Genomic DNA, 25,770 nt, shown 5'->3' on the forward strand with positions numbered 1-25,770 from the left:
AAGCAAACACACAAACAAACAAACACACAAAGCAAAGTGATCACAATACCTCCTGGCAGAGGTAAAAATTAGGATTATTATTCCTAGATTATTATGCTTTTTCATTTTTTTTTTTACTGTGTGGCCCACTTGAGATCACATCGGGCTGAATGTGGCCCCTGAACTAAAATGAGTTTGACACCCCTGCCCTATGGGTTAACAGCCGACTCACTAAGCAATGAACGAGAAACATTTCACATTTAATGCAATATTATTTAAATATGATGAACCAATATCTGCAGCATAATATATTGTGTTCTTGAGCTTAGCTAATAACTTTGCAAGCTGTCGTGTTTTCCATGCATGTTTGCCAGATATTTTAACTGGTGTCATTATCACTACATATGCACAACACACCTGTGTAGGTCATTCTTATGTTGTCGTCCTTATGGGGCTCGGATCTGTGACTCATTTCAAAAATCCAAACTCTTTCACTTCTCATCTTTACTCTTATGTAAGTGGATAAATAATACGACTATTCCACAGAATGAACACTCTTAGAAAATGAACCACTTATCAAACAAAAGGGAGAACAAATTTGAATATATTATTTGTCCTCCTGAGACCCAGTAAGTAAACATTTTTGCCATTTTACATTAAATAATTGCCTTAATTGTGAACAGCATGATGCAACAGTTTTTTCAGATACATTTTTTACTAATTTTTTTCATATATAATGTTCCTTTCAGTAGTCTGTTTTTTTTTTTTTTTCTTTTTAACCCTTTCATGCATGAATTATGAGAACCTTAGTCGAGATTTTTTTCCTGAGTGTTTTTATTCCTCTTTAGGCATGAAGAAACCATGCGATTGAATTATTTTATTGGACCTATTTTTTATGAAGGTAGATTTGTTTCTTTATTGCTCTAATCATAAAAAATATTTTCAATAAAAAAAAAATTTGCAATAAAAAAAAAAACTTCAAAGAAAAAAAAGTGTTGAATGCAAAAAAAAAAATATTTAAGATCCAAAAACTTGCACATGATCACTTTTTTTTCTTTGATTGAAAATGTTTTTTTAATTGCTTTTTTTTATTTATTTATTTTGATTGAAAATATTTTTATGGTTAGAGCAATAAAGAAACAAATGTACCTTCATAAAAAATAGGTTCAATAAAAAAATTCAATTTTTTTTTTTTTTTTTTTTTTTTTGAGTGAAGTGAATATTATTTTTTTTGATTGAAAATATTTGTTTTTGGTTTGTAGCTGTAGCATAGTAAATGTACTGTGGTTCATTCCACTACTAGAAAACAAAGTCAAATAAAGCAATTTTGGGTGATTCAACTGGTAAAATATTCAATAAAATAATCTGAAATATATTAAAAAAGTAACAAAATAAGACAAATGCAAAGAATATTTAAGATCCAAAAAATTGTATTTGAACACTTTTTAACTTTGATTGAGTAGGGGGGGGGTTTAAGTGAATTTTTTTTTTTTAATTGAAATTTTTCTTTTTCTTAATTTAAATTTTTTTTTTTTTTTTTTTTGGTTAAAGCAATAAAGAAACAAATCTATCTTCATAATTTTTCGTGAAGTTCTAAAAATGTTCATTCCGCTAGACACCATGTGTTTAATTTTTGAAGCAAAGAACGTAAATGCAAAAAAACTGTGAAAACTATCAAATCAAAACATTGTTTATGCAGCTAATCTGATGTTTTCTCACATTTTATCATATTCCCAATTTTTATTAGCAATTGATTTCCACTCAAACATGTCACTGCAGATCAGGTTTATCAAGAACAGCAAAGTTACAATAATGGTATGAATGTCAGTGTATTATTATGGGATGGTGCAAAAGTGTCCACTGTGTTGGCTGATATGGAACTAAAACAACAAAACCTATGAATATAAAAGAGAACAGCTGTAGAAGAACTGTCCACTGTAGTGACCACTATACATGAAAGGGTTAAAGTAAAGCTGTGAAACTCTTGTCCACTACCAAGGACAAAAATGCATCGCTGGGTCTCAAGAGGATGTACAGTATATAAACAGCCAAATGGTGTATTCATGTCAGTCTGACAGTGCAGACTTGGATACAAGCAATCAGCTGTGATTGTGCAGCGCCACTCAGTGGTGACAAATGGTTATGGAAATAGCCTTAAACTTATTTTTTTGAAGGGAAACTAATTGTGAAAATCAGAGAGTAAATACAGAGCTGAAAATGTCATGTATCACAGTAGTTTCATAGTTGTTTTTTTTTTAAATAAATAACTGACTCAAGACAAGGTTCAAGGTTTGAGTTGCATTTTAGTGAAATTAACCCTTTCATGCATAGTGGTCACTACAGTGGACAGTTACTCTACAGCTTTAATTTTGTATATTCATGGGTTTTGTTGTTTTAGTTCCATATCAACCAACACAGTGGACACTTATGCATCATCTCATAAACTGCAATTCATATCATTATTGTAACTTTGCTGTTCTTGATTGGTTCTTGAGTGGAAATCAATTGTTAATATTTATTGTTTGCATATTATCTCCATGAAGTGAGTAATAACTAGTATTAGAATATGTTAAAATGTGAGAAAACATCAGATTAGCTGCATTAAACATGGTTTCATTTCACTGTTTTCATATCACTTTATGATATTGGGTTTTAAATACATGTTTCTTGCTTCAAGAATAAAATTCATGGTGTAGCTGAGTGGACATTTTTGTAACTCCATGAAAAACAGGCTGATTTTAAAAAGAAAATTCAATCACTTTTTTTTTTTTTTTTTTTCATGCCTAAAGAGGAATAAAAACACTCAGGAAAAAAAAAATCTTGATTAAGGTTCTCATAATTCACGCATGAAAAGGTAAAGGGCAAAAATTCAGGTTCTTGGTTATGGACTGAAAATATATCAGTTTAGGGTCAAATTTTCTCAGGAATCTGAATCTGAAATCATTTATGCAAAATCTTTTGTGGTTTTCAAATCACTGAGCCTTTATTGACACATGGTTGAAACAAAAAAACATGAAAGTTTGCTTATGCACTACCTGATTTAACCATTTAATTTCTGTTAAAAATCAAACAGAACATGCTTTCTTCTCTTCATCTGTGAGCTTTAATTACTCCTCAGGAGGCCTTCCTTCCTCCACCCCTGGATGGCTTTGGTCTTGGCATCTTAGCCCTATTCAGTCAGTCTGAAATTTAGGCATTACTCCATAACATGTGTAAGAGTTGTTTTCTTTGTTTAAATTGGCGTCATCATTGACAGAGCAAGTCAAACTCTAACAAATTGGTGGGCTGTTTCAAAAACAAATATGAAAATTTGGTTGTAAAAAAAACTTGATCTCACTTTAGGAAAGTAAATGGGCCTAAATAATATAAACTAATTGTAGCCCATGTAGGTGGGCATAACTGATTAAATTTTGGAGGCTAGATATTGAAAATTGACTGAATGCAAGTTTTGTTTTGTTTTTTACAATGAATGTATTTTTTTCACAAACTAAAAACTGATGGGGGTAAGGTTAGTAAAAGTAATGATTTTTTTTAATCTAATATTAGAATATACTTAATTTTTGGGTAATGCTTTATTCACAACAGAAAAAGAAAGAGAATGGTGTATAATACGTACAGATTTATGATAATATCAACTCTACATAAAGAATAATTAGTCAAATTCTTACCTAGAAGCTAAAAAATCCAAACAAAATAGTCCCAGGATGTCTTCTGTGGAACTGGCTGATATGACGTCATTGATTTTGAACTGAAATCACTGAAACTGATACTCATTCAAAAGGCCAGACCATAAGCTCTTCTTCTAAGGTTAAAAGTGAGCAAGTTCAATGAAAATTTGCAAGCAGCAACAGGATTAATATGGGTTTTCAAATTATTTGTCACTGAAAAAGGGTAATTTTTGCCCTCTTTTCAACAAACATCATGCAAAAAGTCACACAAGGACAAGTGATACACATTTTTTGATGTTATATTCTGAAACCACACAATTTTTCCAATAAATTCAACACAAGACACTGCATGAAAGGTATACATTTACTCCACAATATTTTTTTCACAATAATGTCACAAATACTCAAAGTTTCAACCTTGTCTTAACAGTTACTGTGATAACATTAGGTATTCTTCATATTTTAGTTTTTGAAAATAGCCACACCTTATGATCACATAATTTTATTATATTGAATGTACTTAGACACATAAATATGTCACTGAGTATTTCAGCACAGTTCACTTACAGCAGGGGTGTCAAACTCATTTTGGTTCAGGGGCCATATTTAGCCGAATTTGATCTCAAGCGGCCAGAACCAGTAAAATAATGACTTAATATCCTATAAATAATGACAAATCTAAGTTTTTAATTTTATTTTAGTACAAAAAACCCCAATTAAATTATGAAAATATTTACATTTTACAAAAAAGATGTGAATAACCTGAAAAAAAAACAGAAATTTCATTTGAAAAATTAGTGCAATTTTAACAATATTATGCCTCGACTTATTATTTATACATGTACATTACACACAATGTTACATAAACATTTAGTAACAGCCAGAATATTGTTAAAATTTTGGAGTTTGGAAATAAAATTTGAACAATTTCTATAATATTACATCTTTTATTATTAACACAACTACAGATCACAGTGGATCCATAAATGCACCAAACATTTAGTAACAGGCAGAATATTGTTCAAACTGCACATTTCATTTCATTTGTTTTTATTTATGTATTTATTTGCATTTTATTGTGAAGGAATAGTTTTGTAAATGTAAATATTTTCACAGTGTAATGTTATTTTTTTCACCAAATTTTTTTTTCACATAATTTTTCACAAAGAAAATTTGTCGTTGTCATCATTTATGGGTTATTGTGTTGTTATTTTTTTACTGTAGATCACATTGGTCTGTATGTGGAACCTGAACCTAAAGGATGTGGACAACCTGGAATGTTCAGGTTCATTTTTGCACTTTCATCCCACGGGCTGGAATGAAACCTTTGGCGGGCCAGTTTTGGCCCCCGGGCCGCATATTTGACACCTGAGATTTACAGGTTAAAGGGTAGATTAAAATAAACGCCATTTACTGTTATAATCCCTGATCCCATCACTCATGGATGACTGACATAGCTGATATACATTTGCTTTTCATCTATTTAAAGTTCCAGACTCTGTACTAACCTGGAAAAAAAGCCTTTAACCCTTTCATGCATAAATTATGAGAACATTTGTCAAGATTTTTTGTTGAGTGTTTTTATTCCTCCTTTGGCATGAAAAAAAAAATTACGATCCAGTTTTTTTTTTTTTTTTTTTTTTCTCATGGAGTTATGAAAATATCCATGCATTTAATTTTTGAAGTATAGAAACATGTGTTTAAAACTCAATATCAGAAAGTGAGATGAAAACAATGAAATAAAAACATTTTAATGCTGCTAATCTGATGTTTTTCTCACATTTTAACATATTCTAATGCTAGTTATTACTCACATCATGGAGACAATATGCAAAAAAAAAACAATAAAAAAACCCTTTTTGTCTAACAAATAACAATTGATTTACACTAAAACATATTACTCCCAATCAGGTTTATCAAGAACATTATTTGATTATTATTTGCCACAAGAAAATGTACATAATAGAAAATGTTTTTATTCTATGTGTCCTCCTTCTTTCTCAATAACTGCCTTCACACGCTTCCTGAAACTTGCAAACTTGAAAAGTGTTCCTCAAATATTTGGGTGACAACTTCTCCCATTCTTCTTTAATAGTATCTTCCAGACTTTCTCGTAATAGTTTTGCTCATAGTCATTCTCTCCTTTACATTATAAACAGTCTTCATGGACACTCCAACTATTTTTGAAATCTCCTTTGGTGTGACGAGTGCATTCAACAAATCACACACTCTCTGACGTTTGCTTTCCTGATTACTCATATGGGCAAAAGTTTCTGAAAAGGTACGGATAATAGTGTTAGGTATGATTATGACATCAATATATGTTTGGTTTCAAAACAATTAGATAAACAATAGTGCCTGCTGAGAAAAAACAACTAAATGTTCATTGTAAGTTTTGCTTCCCCACCCTGTATGTGTGAAGAAAGAAAACTACAAAACAACGAAAACAACAAAATCCATGAATATAGAAGAGAAAAGCTGTAGAATAGCTGTCCACTGTAGTGACCAGTATGCATGAAAGGGTTAAAATAAGTCATTACATTTTGGGATGTTATATTTATCTTATTGTTACTTTTAGATATGATATAATTTTCAGTTTTGGACCAAAAATTAGAAAAATGTTCACATAAAAAGAATAAGTGTAAAGTAGATTCAGATTCAGATTGACAAAAGTTACATATTTCTTCCACATCATACCATCGACACAAAATAGCATTGGAGGGATATATAGTATGTAAAATTTTGAGATGTAAAATTCTACTTTTGTTTGTAACACAGTATTTATATGGTATTGACCATGCTTTTGACTACTAATTTAAGAAAAAGTTGAATTCCATATGCTTTACCTCTGGGGGTGCATGTGTCCATCCATTGTGGGCCTGTGTTGTACAGTGGTGACTGGAGGGGGCGGGCCGGCCGCTGTCATTGGTCAAAAACCTCCTGACAAAAAGTGGGAGGTTCCCGGAAAAATAGCTCACCGGAAGGGAAGGCCAGAGCCCAAGAAGGAGAAGAAGACAGCCGATGCCGATGCGACCAGCGACAGAACGGAAAGTATTGTAAGTCAAACAACACCTAATTATAGATGGTAAAGCTTGGGGGCTGACAGTGAAGCCGTGTTTCACCTTTTCCCGGTGGGCTGTTATTCGTAGTTTGACCGTTTTCCGTCAAATTTGGTCCCACCGATCAGTTGAGTCGAAATGCCAATCAGACTGGAATCGAGGCTACGAGCTCATAGCCCAGTAGGAGCACATTAAACGTCCAAAAAAAGCTTGCTTAGGAGTATTACTGAACAGAATATGATATATTTACTCACTGGTAACAGACACAAAAAGAAGTCTGGGTTCTTTAAATGTCAAACAGCTGACGACGAAGGGCCGAGAAAAGGAAAGTTGTCTAATGACGTTTTCAGGAGTCCTAGCTGTAGCTGCCTGCTAACCTGCTAACGCTATGCGACTTCAAGTTTTCGTTTCCAGGCTAGTTATTAGCTTTTACTAGTTTTTTTTTGTTTTTGTTTTTTTTTTAAACGCCGGTACGTGCTAGCAAGCTTGTGCTAACAGGCTCTTGTTTTAATTCTGGCTTGCTTTCATCACCAAACACCATTATATCCGTATTAGCTAGCATAGTTGGAGGAAAATATTGCGTTATTTGTCAGTTTATTATCATAACTGTTAACATGTCTGTCAGTCACCTAGCTTAAGCTCATAGTATACCCAATTATAAGTTGGTTATATCGTGGCTGTTAGTAGTAACTTAATGTGGGCAAGTTTTGAAGAACATACCTGTGACTTGATTGATACTTCTCACATTAATAACAACCCCCCCCCCCCCCGCCGCCAATGTAGAAGTACAATATGTTTCAGGTGTGTGTGTTTTGTTTTGTTGTAGCATAGCATTACACCTGTGTATATATTAAAAGTTTTCAAGACAACCTCACAGGCTAGAAATGGCAGCAAGCTTGTACCATTCTATTCAGTATCATAAAGCTGTCATTACTGCTGACAGTATCTGTGTTATGGGTTTACAGGATGGGGAAGCAAAATTTACAATATTCTGAGGCAGGGATTGAAAGACAGTGTATGACCAATTCTTTTATTGAAAGTCATGAGAATTTATTTGCCACAAGAAAATTGACATAATAGAAAATGTTTTTATTCTATGTGTCCTCCTTCTTTCTCAATAACTGCCTTCACACGCTTCCTGAAACTTGCGAAAGTGTTCCTCAAATATTCGGGTGACAACTTCTCCCATTCTTCTTTAATAGTGTCTTCCAGACTTTCTCGTAATAGTTTTGCTCATTGTCACTCTCTTCTTTACATTATAAACAGTCTTTATGGACACTCCAACTATTTTTGAAATCTCCTTTGGTGTGACGAGTGCATTCAGCAAATCACACACTCTTTGACGTTTGCTTTCCTGATTACTCATATGGGCAAAAGTTTCTGAAAAGGTATGGATAATAGTGTTAGGTATGATTATGACATCAATATATGTTTGGTTTCAAAACAACTGACGTAGTGCCTGCTGAGAAAAAACAACTAAATGTTCATTGTAAATTTTGCTTCCCCACCCTGTATCTTATTGTTACTTTTAGATGTGATATAATTTTCAATTTTGGACCAAAAATTAGAAGAATTTTCACATAAAAAGAATAAGTGTAAAGTAGATTCAGATTCAGATTGACAAAAGTTACATATTTCTTCCACATCATAAAATCAACACAAAATAGCATTGGAGGGATATATAGTATATAAAATTATATAGTATATATAGTATTGTAAATTTTCCTTCCCCACCCTGTATGTCTACACATATGTCTTAAATTTAACGCTAAACACATTTCAACAGTGTGCCTTCATAACTTTTGTTTATGGCTTAAAGGGAACAGAGCAAGGACCTTTGAGACACAGTTTCTTGCTGAGGTCTGGTTATGTTTATGGTGGATGGACCTTGTCCTTCTAAAGTGGTGACACATCCAGTCAAACCAGCCCTCGGTCAAATAATTTATCTACCACAAAATGTGTATATAATGTGTCTATGCTTTTACTCAGCTTTTGTTTTGATGGTATTAATTTTTTAGAGCTTTCAGGCATTACTGTCGATCTGATAATTAGGCTTAGCAGAGTAATTTGGCTTCCCTAAAGTTCATTAAGATAAGATAAGATAAGATAAGATAAGATAAGATAAGATAAGATAAGACAGAACTTTAATGTCCGCAAAAAAATTAAATTTGGTTCACATATCTGCAAGATAAGCCCAAGATATTATGATGTCAATATGTTTATTTAAGCCACTGTTGTGACCTATCATTGACATCCTGTTTTTTTGTTTGTAGCTCAGGAATGACCATTAATTTCTATTAAACACCACTTTTTACTAGGCCTACCACTTTATTTTATTTGACTGCAGTTATGTCAATGCTTGTGGACGGCATGAAGTAGGCAAAATAAACTTGGAGGAAAAAGTAGACTCATTTTGACTTAAAACCTGCTTAAGTTTCAGCCTATGTTGCCTATATTTATCGGTGATAGCTTGGTGTTTCCTTTAAATGTGTAGTAATGAAGTACACATTTTGGTTCGGACTCTCGATGTTTACAGTTTTGAGCTTTCTATGCAGAAGTCATGAGAAAAAGGAAGTGCCAGTGATTTCCTATTGGTCTCACTAACTGGTAGTGATGAGTATCCTGTTTGCTTTTCCTGAGTTATGTCATCAATTTCCCATCCAAACGACCACTTTCTTCAAAGGAATTCTTTAACAGAAACATGAGCTCTTGAAGGATTTACCTCGGATCAAGAGCATTTCCTGTGTCGGTAAAGATTCAAGGATTTTCTGCCTTTGTGTCCTTGTCATGTTATGTATAGAAGCATTCTGTCAATAGTGTGAATGTCTTTATCACAGCTTTATTCTACTTGGAAGTCTGACAGTATAGGAGGATGCAGCAGCAGCCCCTCATATCAGACACCACCAGTTAATACAAACACCCCACCCTTCAAAAAAAAGGGAGCAGCTCAAGTCTGTGCTTGTTTTCTTGAAACTGGTAAAGTGACACTGTTTGTAACGGCTTTTTCACTACCACATTTATTCACTGTGGCAGTGCAGAATTCACATCTTGGCACACTGTAATGTGTATTGCTAAATATCTGTTTTATGTAACCAGAAGTGGAGATTCTAGTGGAGAAACTATTCCGCTGTCAAAGCAAACCAGAAATGAGGCTGTATGGACTGAAAATGGAAAGAAAAAAAAATCAGCTTCTTTAATTCATTCATGCAGAATAATGCCTCTCAGTCGAGCTGGTTTAAAGCTGCATTTATTTTTTTAATGTTTTGTTCTTGACACTTTATATGATTCTCACTTATGCATCAAAATGTTTTAGGCTCTATAGCATCACAAGGAACTGCGAGAAATATTATTCTTAAATTGAAAATCTAGAGACAACTTTCCAAGCTTCTCACCAAAACTGAGACTTACTAATTTATTTTATTATACACTGTGTTAATGAGCAATATCACAGGCAATACAAGTTATATTTTTCCAGTGGGCCTGTACATTCTGCAGCTCTGCATAGGGAAACAGGATAAATTTTGTGACTATAGAAGACCTCAGTGTTCAGAGCGCTTTGGTTTTACATTTGAATATCATTGTCATAAATTAGGCTACTTTTGCGCAGCTACTTAATATGTCCCTGTGTTGTCATACGAAGATGCTCAGTGCCTTACAATCCCTGCTAAATGCTTGGGTATCATGGCGGCAACAGAGCACAGAGGAGGCCACAATGAATATTTCACAGGTTCTCCCTCCTTCTTCCTGCCTCTCCTCCTCCTCTTTTCTCTAACCCATGTCCCACCATCTCTTTCTCTGACCCACTTCCCTACGGAGGTCTTCAGAGCCCATTAGGGATGCCATCAAAGCATCCGTCACAGGCTTCTTAAGATGTGTAGTGGTCTGTCCTTGTATATTAAATAGCCTCTGATTGTAAGCTAGACAGCTGCTCCTACCTTTAACACAGTGGTCTGTGTAGTGGAATCATCTAAACTGTGACTCCTAGAATGTGATCCTATGTTGTAGGCTATTTGAGAACGTTAAGTGGAAAAGTTAATCAGTGGAAACTCAGTAGCATGGATTGATGCAGTATAATAAAAGAAAATATATTTACCTTAGCCTTGTTCTTGATTTAGTTTTATCTTCATACATGTGTTTTCAAACCATAAAATCATAAATAACTCATTGATTTAACAGTGTACTAGCTGTTGCAAAGGAAACATACATGCGTAATGATGTGCATCTAAAAATAAGATTTGTGGTGTATAATTGAATGCACGTCTTCCTTTGAGAGATGGTTAGAATGCAACTTTTTAATTTTTAAGTTTTAACCAACTCCACAGTTCTGTAGACATCAAAATCTGTGTATCTCATAGTTTTGTTTCTTTTAGAGAGGAATGTAAACAGGTGAAAGCTTAGCTCTGCTGCTCGCAGTCAAATGAGTATAGACCCACAGTTTGACCCAGTGAACAGAGTGTCTTTATTCTGCTGCTGTGAAGGGTTCCCTTCCCTCTTAAAGGACTGCCGGGAGTGTGTGCCCACTAGTTGAAGAGTGCTGAGTGATTTTTGCTGTATTACTGACGTTGCTGTTACTGGATATAGTTTGCTCTTCATGCATATCACTTAAAAACTTTATCAAGCATAAATGTTTTGTACCTCGTAGGAATGGCATGTCTGTCTTTTACAACCCACAGCGCTGTGACAGTTAATTCTAAAATGAAAGATATCACAGTTACTGATATAGACCTGCACAGTATAATCAAGACAATATAATGAACGTATGCCGCGTACTTGGTACATTGTTAAATAAACATGGCAGTGCTGAATATTTTATGGGCAGAGCTATGATCTCTTGTCACATGCTGAAGATTAAGTCTGGCCCAGCAGTGGGTTGAAAAAATGCGTAGCGCAGACAAACTCTGGACTCTCAGCAGTGACGTCTTTCCTTTCGACTCAGGAATAATGTAACCTCCTACGTGTCTGTCCTTAGTATTCATTATGTCTCTAGTTTTCCAGTGAAAAGGCTTTGGCTATTTCACGTTTTAACATGCTCAGCAGTGAGATGTCTTCTGCAATCTGTACTTCCTGCTTTGAGCTGAGTTGTGTTTCCTGTCCTTTGACCAAGCAGAAGCTAGTTGACCTCACATGTCGCCCAACTGAAAAAAAAAAAGATTAGGCAAGATTTCAGACACTCAAAGGAGGCATTTTAGTACTCTTGTGGTTTATTGTTGACACTTAAAGCTGTGGTGCTTATATGAACCAGATTTAGAGGGATTTTTTCAATGGTTTGCTTTTAATCATGCCTTCTAATATTTGCAAAAACACTGTCACTGTTAGTTGCATGTTACATTACTTCCTGTAAATAACAGATGAATAGATTAAAAAAAAACAAAAAAACATTAAGACCACAAACCCTGCCGAAATAAAGTTTATCTCTTATTGCACTTTTTTTTTTCCTTTAATAAAAAATACACGTCCCTTCAGGCCATTAAATATGATTCTTTGTAATTATAACAGGATTTGTATGTCACTAAATATCTTGACGCTTTATGATCATGATCTCAAATTGTTAAAATATGAGTCACAGGAAGAAATGTACTTGTGCTGTAAAGTTACATTTTTTTGTCACCATAAAGGAACCAATTGCTGTTTATTTTAATGCAGTTTGGTTAATGTCAAGTCTAGTTATAATTATAGTCCATTAGTACACTATGTATATGTCCCAAAACACATTCATATGCTTCACCAGGACAACTTGTGAAGCCCTGTGGGAGGACACGATATCATTTTGGACCTTTAACACTTGTTTACAGTAAATATGGTAAAGCTCTAGTTTGGATGCCCAGCCCCCGTGTAATGCATGTTTCTGTGTCAACAACTTTCTATGTCTGACAGTAATCTTACTAAAACACAGCCTTTTGCTCAAATGAAATATTTCATGTCTATATTTTACTTTACTTACTTTTGTGCAGCCACTCTCTTTGATAACAGCCAAAGGAACAAGAAACTAGTCTTTGATTTTGCCCAACTTCATTGGTAGAGTCTGCTTTCTGTCTGTAGTTACATATTGACTCATAGTTACTTTTTTGTATTCCAGCTCCCACTGGTGAGGTCTCCTCTTCCTCTGGTTCATCTACCTGCCTGACCTCAACCTGTCCTTGTCTTGTTGAGCCTCACCTCACCAGCCCCGGCTCAAAGCCTGAACCCACCGTCAACCAGACCTCCACCCTCTTCGTCTTTCCCACCGTTTTCAACACAGCGCTATGGCAGGGCGAGGCGGACCAGCACGGACCAACGGCACCGCAGCAAGCAACAAAATCTGCCAGTTTAAGTTAGTGCTCTTGGGCGAATCAGCGGTGGGAAAGTCCAGCTTGGTGCTGCGCTTTGTCAAAGGCCAGTTCCACGAGTATCAGGAGAGCACCATAGGAGGTGAGGGTTGATTGTGTGATTTCTAGAACTGGCTCTGCTCCTTGTCATGAAATTCACTGCAGTAAGTCAAGGGCAAGAGAGTGTTTTTTTTCTCCATCTGTCTGTATTTACACAGTGCAGAAACAACCACAGCATACAGATGATGATGACTAATATTGACAGTCATTTAAACACCATCAGTTGAATTTAGATTTTCACATCTAAACTGTGGATTATCATAATAATTACTTAACCTTCACATTGATGGGCTTGTGTTGTGGAGAAGTCATAAATGCATCACTCAGCAGTGTTTGTCATGATCTTTTACTCACTTTAAAGCAACACCATGGAACTTTTGCTTGTGGGGTCCCCCTAAAGTCAAGAAACAGTGTTGTCTGTAACAGCTGTCAAAAAATCTGTATCTCTGTAATACTCGCACATTTGTCTGACAAGTCATTGATGCTGGCAAACTTCCTGAGGCAAGACAATTAATGTACATTCAACCATGTCTTCAGGCCAGGTAAAGTAGCCTTACAGCATTCTAAACAAACATTTTTGTTTTATTTTTCAAAAATTTCAGAAACGAAAAAATGTTTAGCATGTTAGCTACCGGCTTGATAAAACTGCGGAAGGCTACTGCTTGAATAACTTGATGTATGGGCATAAACGGAAGGCTATGATTTCAATACCACGACCTGAGACAGGAAGCTTAAATGCAGAAGATTTTATAGAACAATTTGTACTTAATAGTCCAACATTAACACCGCCAGGTCTCTATTGGTGGGGCAGCCCTCCTCCTCTTCCAGCTCACGCCAGCAAATGAAAGCCGCGCCGATATTTATCCTCGTCCAGCCTCTTATTTTATCACTCACGCTTTCTTTACTTTGTCTCCTCAGACAACACCCTTTGCTTTTCTTGCTGCTTCAACCATGACCGTTAGCCTGTTTGTAGCTTTCTTTCACTCATAACTTTGTTTACCTGCCTCATCTTTTGAAGGTGGGGGGGGGGGGGGTGACGTAGGGCTGCCCTAAAGATAATTTTAATGAACTGATGAATCTGTAGATTATTTTAACAACTAACTGATTCATCGTATAAGCACAAATGACTCAATTCTCAAAGATCGGTATTTAACCCAAAGCAATATAGGCTGCAGACAAGTCACTAATGATTACACCCCCGCAGTGGCTTTGGGTGTAGTTAGCAAGCACTAGCCCGCTACTTAGACTTGTTATGGCTAGAGACTAGCAAGCTATAGGTGGTGGTCGGAGGGGCCGTAGGCGCAGATTGGCAGCCACGCTTCCGTCATTCTGCCCCAGAGCAACTGTGGCTACAGATGTAGTTTACCACCACCAGAGGGAGAATGAGAGAGCGAATGAATAATGGATCCTCTGTACGCGCTTTGAGTATGCATTCATAGAAAAGTGCTATATAAATCTAATTCATTATTAGTAGTAGTAGTAGTAGTAGTAGTAGTAGTAGTAGTAGTGGTAGTAGTAGTATTATTATAATCTTCAACCAGCACCGGTTATAGGCTGTCAAACTACCGTTGTATGTATTAGTTCCAGTCACCGATAGGTAATGTTAGTCTGGTGGCCTGAAAAACGGAGATGGATGAAAACGTTATAATTACGACCATAGTGTCTAACCAGCTAGCGGGCCAAAGTAATTATGACACATAGGCTATTGTAATGTAGGTTTACATTCTGTTTGCGGTGGCCACGGCAGCCCTGTTTGCCTGAAATGTAGTGTGCCATGGGATTTTTGCCATTTTTTCCCTCCATATTCAAGTTTTGTTACATAAACAGTGTACAATGTTTCGGGCAAACGAGGCTGCCATGGCCACTGCAAACATTATATAATCCTAGCTTTAAAAATTTGGCCCGGCATCTGAAGCCTCAGCCATGCTGCTCTGGTTTTTTCTTCTGTTACACTACAAATCGTGTGGGCATGCCTCAATACGAATGTGCTCAAGACCCAACGAATCTACTGCCGAATTTGTTGCCAGCTCTTCAAATTGGATCAATTTAATCAATTTGTTGTTGCAGCACTACTGTAAAGCAGTCAAATTTTGTAGTTCTTTTTATGTAAGTGTTACAACCCGAAACCAGAAGTTGCATAGTGCCAGTGCAGGCGATAGAGACGCTCTGGAGTGATGACGAAAGTGTAATTGAACCTATTGTTAGTTGTTGTACCACCAAAATGACCTTGAAAATATAGTTTGAAGGCTGAAAAACTCTATAGTGTTGCTTTAAGACGTTCTGAATTTTCCAGTGGACGTATTATGAGTCCTGAACCAGAAAAAAACATGTCCGTTCCAGTGCAAAGGAACTGCTGCCTTGTAGTCTTAATCTTTTCTGTCGTCAGAGCCTGTGCTGGAGGAGTGGCAAAACCAGTTTTTTGCAGCAAATCACCTGACTCCTCCACCAAGCTCCTTACACACAGCATGCATACATATTTTTCAAGATAGAACACACTAGACAGGTTCATTTTTTGGAGTGTAAGAAGTTCAAAATTAATAGAAAATGACATGTAAGACTGTTTTGTGTGAACTCCACTTCTTGAGCCGTGGGAGCATAAAGTGAATCATAACAGGAAGGGATTTGGACAACAATGGGGTTTCCTGGACCCCCTGCTCATGAGTGAGACTGATCAAAAAGTCACTATCAGTTTTAAAGACAACAATACAGTAACATTCATGAGGATTACAAACTTTGCATTGATGCAAAGGAATGTGATGTTGCTTCAAATGTTATGGTGATTGTAAAACTAAACTTCTAAACCCCACAGAAGTAAAGCTATAACTGAGATGAAATCAAGTGACAGGCTTCTCCCTTGAGGTTCCATGAGTTGTTTATTTTTTCCCCCTGCCCACCCATGTGACCCTTAAAATTTGGCGTCTTAACTCATTACTGTAAAATTATGGTTTGGCTTATTGTAACGTTAATAATAAGGGAGTAATTGGTTTATCATTACGTCGTAGAGCTGCACAATTTGATGGAAAAAAACGATTGTTATGGACATTATTAACTTGTCTACTTGCTTTTTTTCATGGAAAATGCAGAGATTTACAAATGTCGAATTGAACATTCATACTTAAAAAAAATTCCACAACATAACTTCACTTCTGCAGTTACATTACCGTCAAATCTGCCCAAATCTGGATGTTTAAATTACATCCTTTTGAGGTTATATAAGACTGCAGGCTGATATTGTGATTATGTTAGTACTTTGATTAATTGTGCAGCCATACAAGGTGGGTTTGCATCAAATATATCACAAATCTAAAAAGAAAATGCAAACTTATATTGCGTTTACATCCACTCCAGTTATGCCAATTCTAAGAGCTGGTTCTGCATTATTGTCATCATGATACCCGTTAGTTTTTTATGCAGTATCATATTACTGGCTGCTGATTTGGGAGCTGTTAGACTTACTATGCAGCCTTTATTGGACAAAAGCCTGAAGCTGAGTTCAGCTTTTTGTCACTAGTGTGGATCATATAACATTGTTTCAAACTCTTCCACATTTTGTCTGGGCCTTTGTCTAATGTTTATTACTGCAGCTCTTCATAAATGGATGCATATTGTTGCTGTTTCCATGTAAAATGTTGTTTTTACCCTTGGCCCTCGCAGCAGGGTATTGTCATCAGTTCATTGTCCATCCATCTGTGCAAAAACTTTGGCATGGACTAGTGGTTCTCAACCTTGGGGGGGGGCTTGGGGGGGCAGGCAGCTGATTGTCAATGATAAGGTGAGTGGAGTTCACTTTCACTTTCTCACAGCTTTATCGTCACGTCCTCCACTTACAGGTCTGTCGCGTTACTTGTAGAATTATGTATTTAGGTCTGGGATGAGGATGGATTGAGGTCCGTGAGTGGGGTTGGGTGGGCGTCCGACACATTGCCCCCACGCCCCCCACCCCCAGTCGCAAATTTGTTTTCGGGGGGGCAACAGGTAGTCAGTGATAAAGTGAGGGGAGCTCACTATCTCACAGCTTTTTCTACAGAGCTATATAACCCACCTCGTCCTCCACACACAAGTCCGTCGCGTTATTTGTAGAAGTACATCCCCTCCCGTCCCACAAATTTTTTCAGGCATAGGGGGGCACCAATAGGCTGATGATGCCATTAGTGGGGCTTGGTTCAAAAAAGGTTGAGAAACCCTGGCGTGGACTGAAGGCCTAGGGTTTTGAAGTGCGGGCATGTTATGTTTGTTTCTCGTATTGATTAAGTGATTGTTGAAGTCTTCGTCAATCTGTTTCCACTGCATGTATGGGTGTTTGTCTTCTGTAGTTTCACCAACTTTTCCATCCCTACTGAACATTTTGTGATAATCAAGGTTGTTTTTTGTTTTTTTACTATTCTGTGTTTCTTGGGTTTCTTTACGCACAAATTAATAATGTAAATAAGTTGACCTTTAACTTACCTGTTAGCATTTACATGTGATCACGCACTTAAATAAAAAGTAGTAAGTTGTTAGTAGATTAATTCATTTTGAATTTGTAGCTTATATAATAATTATAATATAATAGTAATAATTGACCCAATTCAGATTTTATTTGGAGACCTTTCTGGTGTATTAGCCTAACTGTTTTATAAACCGTATTGTACTCAACAGTAATTTGACTTTTATGCCAGTTTCTTGTGGTCCTAAAACTATCACACATCTACTTTCCTAGTGACTAATGGGGCCTAAGGATGTACTGACAGGATACCCAGCTCTTGCACTCACCAGAGACTTAAAACAATCAGCATTTTTCATTTTTCTGCTGAACTTGTGGTCAGCGACATGCCTGGTCAGAGATTACGCAGCCATAGAGTATGTGCTCTGCGAGTAAGGCCTCTGTTTCCTCTGTCATGTGATATTGGGCTGAGTAAGCGAGTTGAGCGCTGTTGTGCTTCCTGCCATTCATAAACCGTGTCATAACCTACACACCTCTCCGTGATTCATGCTTCTTTATGTTTCCTGGGGGTTAAACTCCTGTAAACGGGTCTCTGATTTTATTCAGCAGCTTTTTACCGAGGTCCTATCAGAGCTTAATATGTGTGATTATTCTTTCCAGCGGCCTTCCTCACACAGACAGTATGTTTGGATGATACAACAGTCAAGTTTGAGATCTGGGACACAGCAGGACAGGAACGGTATCACAGCTTGGCACCCATGTACTACAGAGGAGCCCAGGCCGCCATCGTGGTCTATGATATCACCAACACAGTAAGTTACATGAACTGTTAACTGGGCCTCAGCCAAGACTCTCAACAGACTTGTGTCATTTGTTTACTGACCCTTGTCTCCCAGCGGAGTTGATGATTGCTTAATTCAAGAGACAGACCTTTGCTCTTCTAACTCTTCCAGTCATGTAACATGTAAAACTTTCATAATTTGTTTAAAGTTTATAAGTCATATGACCATACATGTGTCTCTTTTTTTCTCCCCTTTTTTCTTTAAAGGATACATTCACACGTGCAAAAAACTGGGTGAAGGAGCTCCAGCGACAAGCCAGTCCAAATATTGTTATCGCCCTGGCAGGTAATAAAGCAGATCTGGCCAACAAGAGAAACGTAGATTTCCAGGTAAAGAAACCACTTTATAATCTGAAATTAGTTTTCTATTTAGGTTAATGAGTGTATACAAAATATAATGTCTGCTTACCTGTTCTCTGCCTTTAGGAAGCACAAGCGTATGCAGACGACAACAGCTTGCTCTTCATGGAGACCTCAGCTAAGACTGCTATGAATGTCAATGAGATTTTTATGGCTATAGGTATGTGATCCTCACCACTATCAAATAAATGTGTAACAGGTTTTCTCCAGGTGTTTGAGAACCATAAAACATTTAAAATCCAGTAGTCTGAATTGGGCCGTAAAACATTTAACAGTCCGTTTTGTTAGATTTATGGGTATTTAGGAGGATCTAATTACAAAGATGGAATGTGAGATTTATAATTACGTATTTATTAGTGTATAATCACAGGAAATGACAATCATCAGGTTTCTGTCGCCTAGGAGTTAATCATTTATATCTGTCTTGTTAAGATGTGACATCATTTCCTGTTTCTGGCTCCACTTCTGTTCATTTCTCTGTATTCAATCTGCTGCAAAGTCCCCGAGTCCATAAAACATATTCAGTTGTTATTTATCACGCTGTATTAAAACTACTAAAGGAAACCAACACAGAAATAGTAACTACTAATGCAAGCTGTCTACTGTCATAAGTCAAATATCTAATTAGTTAAAATAGTTAAACAGTTAAGTTAATATTACTTTAGTTACTTTAGTTCAACACAATGTGCCACAAGAACAGAATGTTTACTGTTTGGTTCCAGCCTGACAATAATGAATCTGAAGCCCGATGACAGAAAACAATGTAATTAAAAGCCTCATGGTGTGAAATGGGTGCTTGGTTTAAAAAAAAAAAAAAAAAAAAGCCACCAGAAAATCCCCTACCATCACCCAGTATCACTGTGTGTGAACATTAGGAGCTTTATTGAACCTGGTCCCAGTGCTACAGGAAGTGAAATAGGGATGAGAATTGACACTGGTGTCGTGATAAGTTTGCCCTTTATCTGTCTGACACTTTAACCTCACTGCTTCCTGGTTGCTTTTGTCTGAGTGAGTAGGCCGACAGGTTTTTAACATCTATCCAACTGTTTTATCATTGAATGTGAAGACGGAACAAAAAAAAGTTATGCGTGAAATTCAGGTGCGGAACTGGTGACGGTTCTCACTAGAAATGATTCCAGGTCTTAAATCGCATTCATAGGCTTATTTAAAAAGGCTTGAGTGACTTGTTGAAACCTGCATAAACTCTGATTTAGTGACGTTACAATAGCGCAGACACTATCCTCCCCTACGTCAGCGCAATAGTCAAAACACAGACAACTTGTTTTTCTTAGTCTTACCTCTTATATATCCTATACTGCCTGTATATATCCTATTTATTGTACATATTTCTTATCTGTAGTATAGAGTTAGCTTGTTGTATATTTCAGCAGTTTTTCTAGTATATGTTGATTTAATATTTTATCTTGTAATTTTCATACATTGCTCACATTTTTCAGTATTTTGTGTGATATTTTATATAGTCCTTTTTGCACCGATTGTTTTTGCTGCTAAATAGAACAGAGCTGCTAAACAAATTATTGTTCCTGTGACAGTGAAACTAAAGATCTACTCTATTCTATTCATGGTTCCTGCAGGTTCTTAAAAAGTCTTAAAAGTCTTGAATTTACAAATCTGCATTTAATACCTTAAAAAAAGTTTGTAAATTTGATAAGCTAGGTCTTAAGTTATGTCGCCATAAACTTGTTGACTGTATTGTGTTTAAATGTGTCTGTTAAATGTCCAAACTGCAAAGAAAGTAACATTAGTCTAATAAATTCCACCTTTTCCAACCAGACAGTTTATATTGAAATTAGGTATCAATTATTGCTAACTTTGCAGCCCCTGGTGAGAAATGACTCAGAACAATGGAAGTCAAGGCATCGGAGTAAATTAATATATTTTCCTAAATTCTAGGAGTTATGAATTTTTGACAGTGTGGGCATTAAATTAAGTAGTCTTAAAAAGGTCTATAAAAGTCTTAAAAGTCTTACATTTAACATGTAGAAACCTGTAGGAACCCTGTCTACTCTATTCTGTTCTTTTCTGTTTGTATTATCTGTTTGTGTAAATCATATTATATTTGTTCATAATAATATAAAACCAGAAACCAAATTATTTAATAAGAAGTATCAGTAATATTATGGTATATAGTATAGATTAGGGATGTAACGATTACCGGTATAACGATAAACCGCGGTAAAATTGCCAATGGTTAGTATTACCGTTTAAATTGTAATTATCATGATAACCGTGTTTGATTACCGGACTTTCCCAGAGAAAACACCTATGTAAAGGTCTGCTTTTATGTCAAACATTTGAGTATAGTTTTAATTTATTACAAGTTTGATTTTCTATACCTAATATTTGGAACCAATATTCACTTTTAAAGGTTAATTAAGCATGTTTATGTTATTTATGCAATAAATTATATACATTTTTAAAATTGGATTTTAGATTTTTTTTGTGTTTTTTTTTTTTTTTTTGTCCTTTTATGTTTTTATAGTAGGTTAAAGTGAAAAAATAATAGGCAGATGATATCGATGAAGTTGTGCTGGAAAAAAAAGTTACCAAACATGGGTATAGTAAATATTTGTTTATATAGTATATAAAGGCAAAATCAAACGTACTGAAAAACGGCCAAAATAGACTCAGACCCCTAAGGGTTAATACTTTTTTTTTTTTTCAAAATACAACTTGATTAAATTATTTCAGTGTGTGTATTAGTACTTTTTGAACATTTCGAGCACAATTTCAACAATACCGCGATAATAATGATAACCATGATAATTTTGGTCAGAATAACCGTGGTATGAAATTTTCATAGCGTTACATCCCTAGTATAGATCTGCTTAGACTAGGAAGGTTATTATTGTTATTAATTATATAAGGAGAAGGGGTGGGAGTTCATAAGTTGTACTTCTTCTCACTCCTTTTCGAATATGTATTATATGTCTTATGTTTAAGTGTTTTGTTTATTTATTTTCTTCTGTTTTGACATTCATATTCGAAATAAAATACATCAGTCAGTCAATCAATCTATTCTACTCTATTCTGTTCGATTCTATTCTAACCCACTCTACCCCTGATCCAAAACAGCCAAGAAGCTGCCTAAGAACGAGCCTCAGGGTGGAGCAGGAGCCGGCGGGCGGGCCAGGGGCGGCGTGGACCTGCAGGAAGCGGCGCCACAGGGCAGGAGCGGCCAGTGCTGTGGGGGCGGCAACTAACGCGACGAGCGACGCCGATCCGACCAATCAACAGCTTCGATCAACCAGACCAGATATTAGCCAGCTGTCAAACGACGCCCCATTGGCCAGACGAAGGCGTAGTCCGGCATACGATCCTCCGAGCAAACACAGCACAAAATTAACTGTTTGGCAAATGAGACGACTGGCCAGTAAACTGCCAGACCCCACTGACGGTTCCAACCGGCGAACCCACCAACAGACCAAGAAATCAACCAACAGGCTTAACTGAATCACCTTTGAACCCCAGGACTTGCCAATCCATGATGGACACCTGACGTCACATTAGGGGATTAAAAAAAAAAAAAAAAAAAAAAAAACCCAACAACTTCGTATTGACTGAAGAAGGAAAAAAGATCAGTCAGTCATTACCAATGGGCCACTTTTCTCACCTTAGTTTCTGTATTTGTGTAGAGGAAAAAAATTAACAGGAAGAAAAACAAAAAAAAACAAAAAAAAACAGGCTTGTCGGCCCTGTCCTTTCTCTTCTTCTTCTCCCTGCTTTGCCATGCGCCGTAAATTTCCTCCATCATGGTCGTATGACACTTAAAACTCAAATCTAAGTGAGGGGCAGGTGCATGAAGCTCAATCCTTCACTTTTCTCTTCATCTGGGAAAGATGAAGAGAGAAGGTTCACACCAGGAGAACGGGAACGGGCAGACTTCCTTCTCTGTAGAGCTGCGTAGATTGGATTATTATTATTATTACATTGTTATTGTTGTCACTATTGTTATTCTTTCGACACAGGCTGTTCAGTATGATTTTAAAGCCTCGACCGAGTGAGGTTTTACAATCATCCATCTATGTTATCATACCATATACAGTAAATAGTACTTTAACATCGTCACCCATAAGTAATTTTTAGCATTAATGTAATGTTTTTGAATCATCAGTGTACAATGACAAATACAGGCAGCAAGATTAGTTTTCTTGACCAAAATCACAACTGTGTATTGAAAACGTATCGCTGTATTTGTATCAGACTTTTCAAGTTTATAATTAATCAGTAGTTATTGTCAAAACAGCATCCTCCCGATCTATTCATGTTTTTGTTAAACCTTAATTATTTTGTGATGGATTTTTTTTTTTTTTTTTAATGTCTTAATTTTTTTTTTTTTTTCTGAAGATCTATGGTATTAAATGCACTGGTTCTGTCTCATCATCTTTGTGAATTGAGATCCTCTGCCTCCTTTTTTTTTCTGTTTCTTTTCTCTCTTTATTTGTACTCTTCATATCAGGGAGGGATCGCTCTCAGCAGTGTTGTCATCGTCAAAAACTAGCACAACAGTACCTGCAACAGCAACAACTGCTGGTCAGTGGGAGATAAAGAGGGAGGGTGAGGTCATGGGCGGAAAGAAAGAAGAAAAATGTAATTTTACCAATAAACAAGAGGACGGTATCTTTTTTTTTTGTTTGCCTGTTTAATTATTTAATCTATTCTGTGTATCAGCACTTTACCAGGAGTCAAAATATTCATATTTTATATATATATATATATACAGTATATATTTTATTCTGTTGCACTTATAGATGATTTTAAGTCCAAACAAGGGTCAAAAAGTCTAAAAATATGAACTCTACACTACTGTCAGCATTAGATTTGTTGTTTTAGAAAGTTTATTATGATCCATTTCTCAGTCTCTGTAGCAAGATACAACAGGAAATATGTAAATCAAAAACAAAAAAATTAAAAACAAATGCACCAAAGTGGAAAGTTTTTACTGTGACCTCATTTTACACTTACTTGGGCAGATGATTTGAGATCTGCTGCACAAATCTATAATTACATCAGGTTTCATTCATTACGTCACATGTTTATTATTGTTTGGGCTCCATTTTGTGACGGAAACAGGTCACACCAGATTCTGACTTTTGCATCTAGAAATTGTTTTTCTTTGGCCTTTGTTGCTTATAACACTGAAAACATCTGCTCAGACTGAGAAATGAATACATTCACTACATTCCTGCAAAGAGGACCTAAGACTTTTTCACAGTACTGCATGCATATGTAAAATGAATAAGAGCCTAATTTAATCTGTTTTAACTGCATAGTATGTATATTACATAATTTAAGAAATAATCAGCTTGAAAACAGGTCAGCATTTGCAAATATGTATGCAAATATCAGCATACAAATGAAAAACTACTATACCCATAATTAACCAACAGGGCAAAGACGTGTTGCCTTCAAGTGCTCTTGCACAGCTGATATTTCAGATTTAACAGAAATACAAATGGTCTGTGTAGCAAATTAGATGATTTCAGAAGTGTTTTTTTTTTTTTCATTTTTCTAGATATGCTTACAACAAATGTGTTGGCTAATTAATTTAATTTAGTGACAAAATTAAAACAGCCGTTGATATTCTTTTTAGTTCGTTTTTAGGTATGCTTGCATTAAAAAGGCACTTTATTTTGAAAGAATTAACAGGAAACTTTTTTTTTTTTTTTGTACATTAACTTGAAAAACTGTAATTATGTTTTGCAGTTCCATACTGTTTCCACTAGAGGGAAACAAACACAAATCTAGTCATTTCATCATCTCAAGTTAAACTGACTGGACATTGAACATCACACAAATAGATATTACATCAATTATAAAATAACAAAGGTTTCCTTTACTGAATATATCTATTTTAACTGCAAATTAAGGACTAAATACTTACAGCTTTATACTCCATCACTTCATAGAGTCAGATTTGTACTTTTTATTCCACTATGTTTTTTCAGTGGCGGATCCAGAAAAAATGGAAGGGGGTGGGGGGGGGGCTATAGATACATAGCTACATATGTGATTCTCTGAATTCTCATATTCCAGTTAGCTTTGTTTACAGAACACACTGCGCATTAAGGTCATATTTCACAACACAATATACACTTTAATCTGAATTAACCCTGAAGCTTAGACGTAAATGTCACATCCCAAAAAGTACCAAAGCAATCAGATACAAACAGGTCAATGTTTAAACTTTAGCTCAACAGGTAACACTTCAGGCTGCAATGCAGAAGATTGGGGTTTAATTCCTGGTCAAATTAGCAACTTTTTCTGCAGATTTTCAAATGGGGGGGGCAGTGCCAAGGGTAAATCTGCCATTGCTGTTTGATAGCTTTAAATCCTGACCAGTGAAAGGTACAAATGTCATAATGTGTTGACTGTGATAAAATAAAAGGTTAAGCGTTTTGAGCTTAAAATTCTCCTAGCCTGTCCAGTCACCTGAATCGCTCCAGGATGAACGACATTATAAGATCAGACAGAAATATTAAACTGGAAAGATGGACCTTGGAAAGTTTTCAAAGGATTTCAGCTGAATGTCTGGAAACAAAATGCATGCACATTTTTTTCTTGAACTAAATTCTGTTGCTGCCTTGACTACTGACTTTCCCCGTTGTGGAATCAGTAAAGTCCAGTCTAATCTAATTAAACTAATCTAATCTAATCTAATCTAATGTTATCTAACAGTCCAGATGTCACTTAGACTGTGTAAAACTGTTCCAGGTGTTAAACGAAAATAAAGGTCTTTTTGCACTAATATCTGTACATTTATATATTTCACAGGTGTCAAACATGCGGCCCAGGGGCCAAAACCGGCCCGCCAAAGGTTCCGTTCCGGCCCGCAGGATGAAAGTACAAAAATGAACCTGAACAGTCCAGGTTGTCCAAATCCTTTTGGTTCAGGTTCCACATACAGACCAATGTGATCTCCATTAAAAATAACAACACAATAACCTATAAATAATGACAACGACCAATTTTCTTTGTGAGAAATTATGTGGAAAAAATTTAAGTGAAAAAAATAATATTACACTTGGAAAATATTTACATTTACAAAACTATT

General features: G+C 36.0%; 1 protein-coding gene across 1 annotated transcript; it reads left to right on the forward strand.

Annotated features, from left to right (window-relative positions):
• The first annotated feature begins 6,599 nt into the window (after positions 1–6,599).
• On the forward strand, positions 6,600–22,372 carry rab5c (RAB5C, member RAS oncogene family). The gene is made up of 6 exons (XM_030141348.1): positions 6,600–6,703; positions 12,783–13,114; positions 18,155–18,306; positions 18,543–18,665; positions 18,762–18,855; positions 21,792–22,372. Exons 2-6 carry the CDS (start codon positions 12,949–12,951, stop codon positions 21,917–21,919), a joined length of 663 nt encoding a protein of 220 aa, XP_029997208.1. The 5' UTR covers positions 6,600–6,703; positions 12,783–12,948; the 3' UTR covers positions 21,920–22,372.
• The last annotated feature ends 3,398 nt before the right edge of the window (positions 22,373–25,770 follow it).

The sequence above is a fragment of the Sphaeramia orbicularis genome, chromosome 8 (genome assembly GCF_902148855.1).
Source record: "Sphaeramia orbicularis chromosome 8, fSphaOr1.1, whole genome shotgun sequence".
NCBI lineage: Eukaryota > Metazoa > Chordata > Actinopteri > Kurtiformes > Apogonidae > Sphaeramia > Sphaeramia orbicularis.

Excerpts from the sequence above, each read along its gene's own strand:
- rab5c (XM_030141348.1), top strand. The coding sequence starts at position 12,949 with ATGGCAGGGCGAGGCGGACCAGCACGGACCAACGGCACCGCAGCAAGC. Across the intron at positions 13,115-18,154 it reads TCAGGAGAGCACCATAGGAG|CGGCCTTCCTCACACAGACA; the intron begins GTGAGGGTTGAT and ends TATTCTTTCCAG. Across the intron at positions 18,307-18,542 it reads TCTATGATATCACCAACACA|GATACATTCACACGTGCAAA; the intron begins GTAAGTTACATG and ends TTTTCTTTAAAG.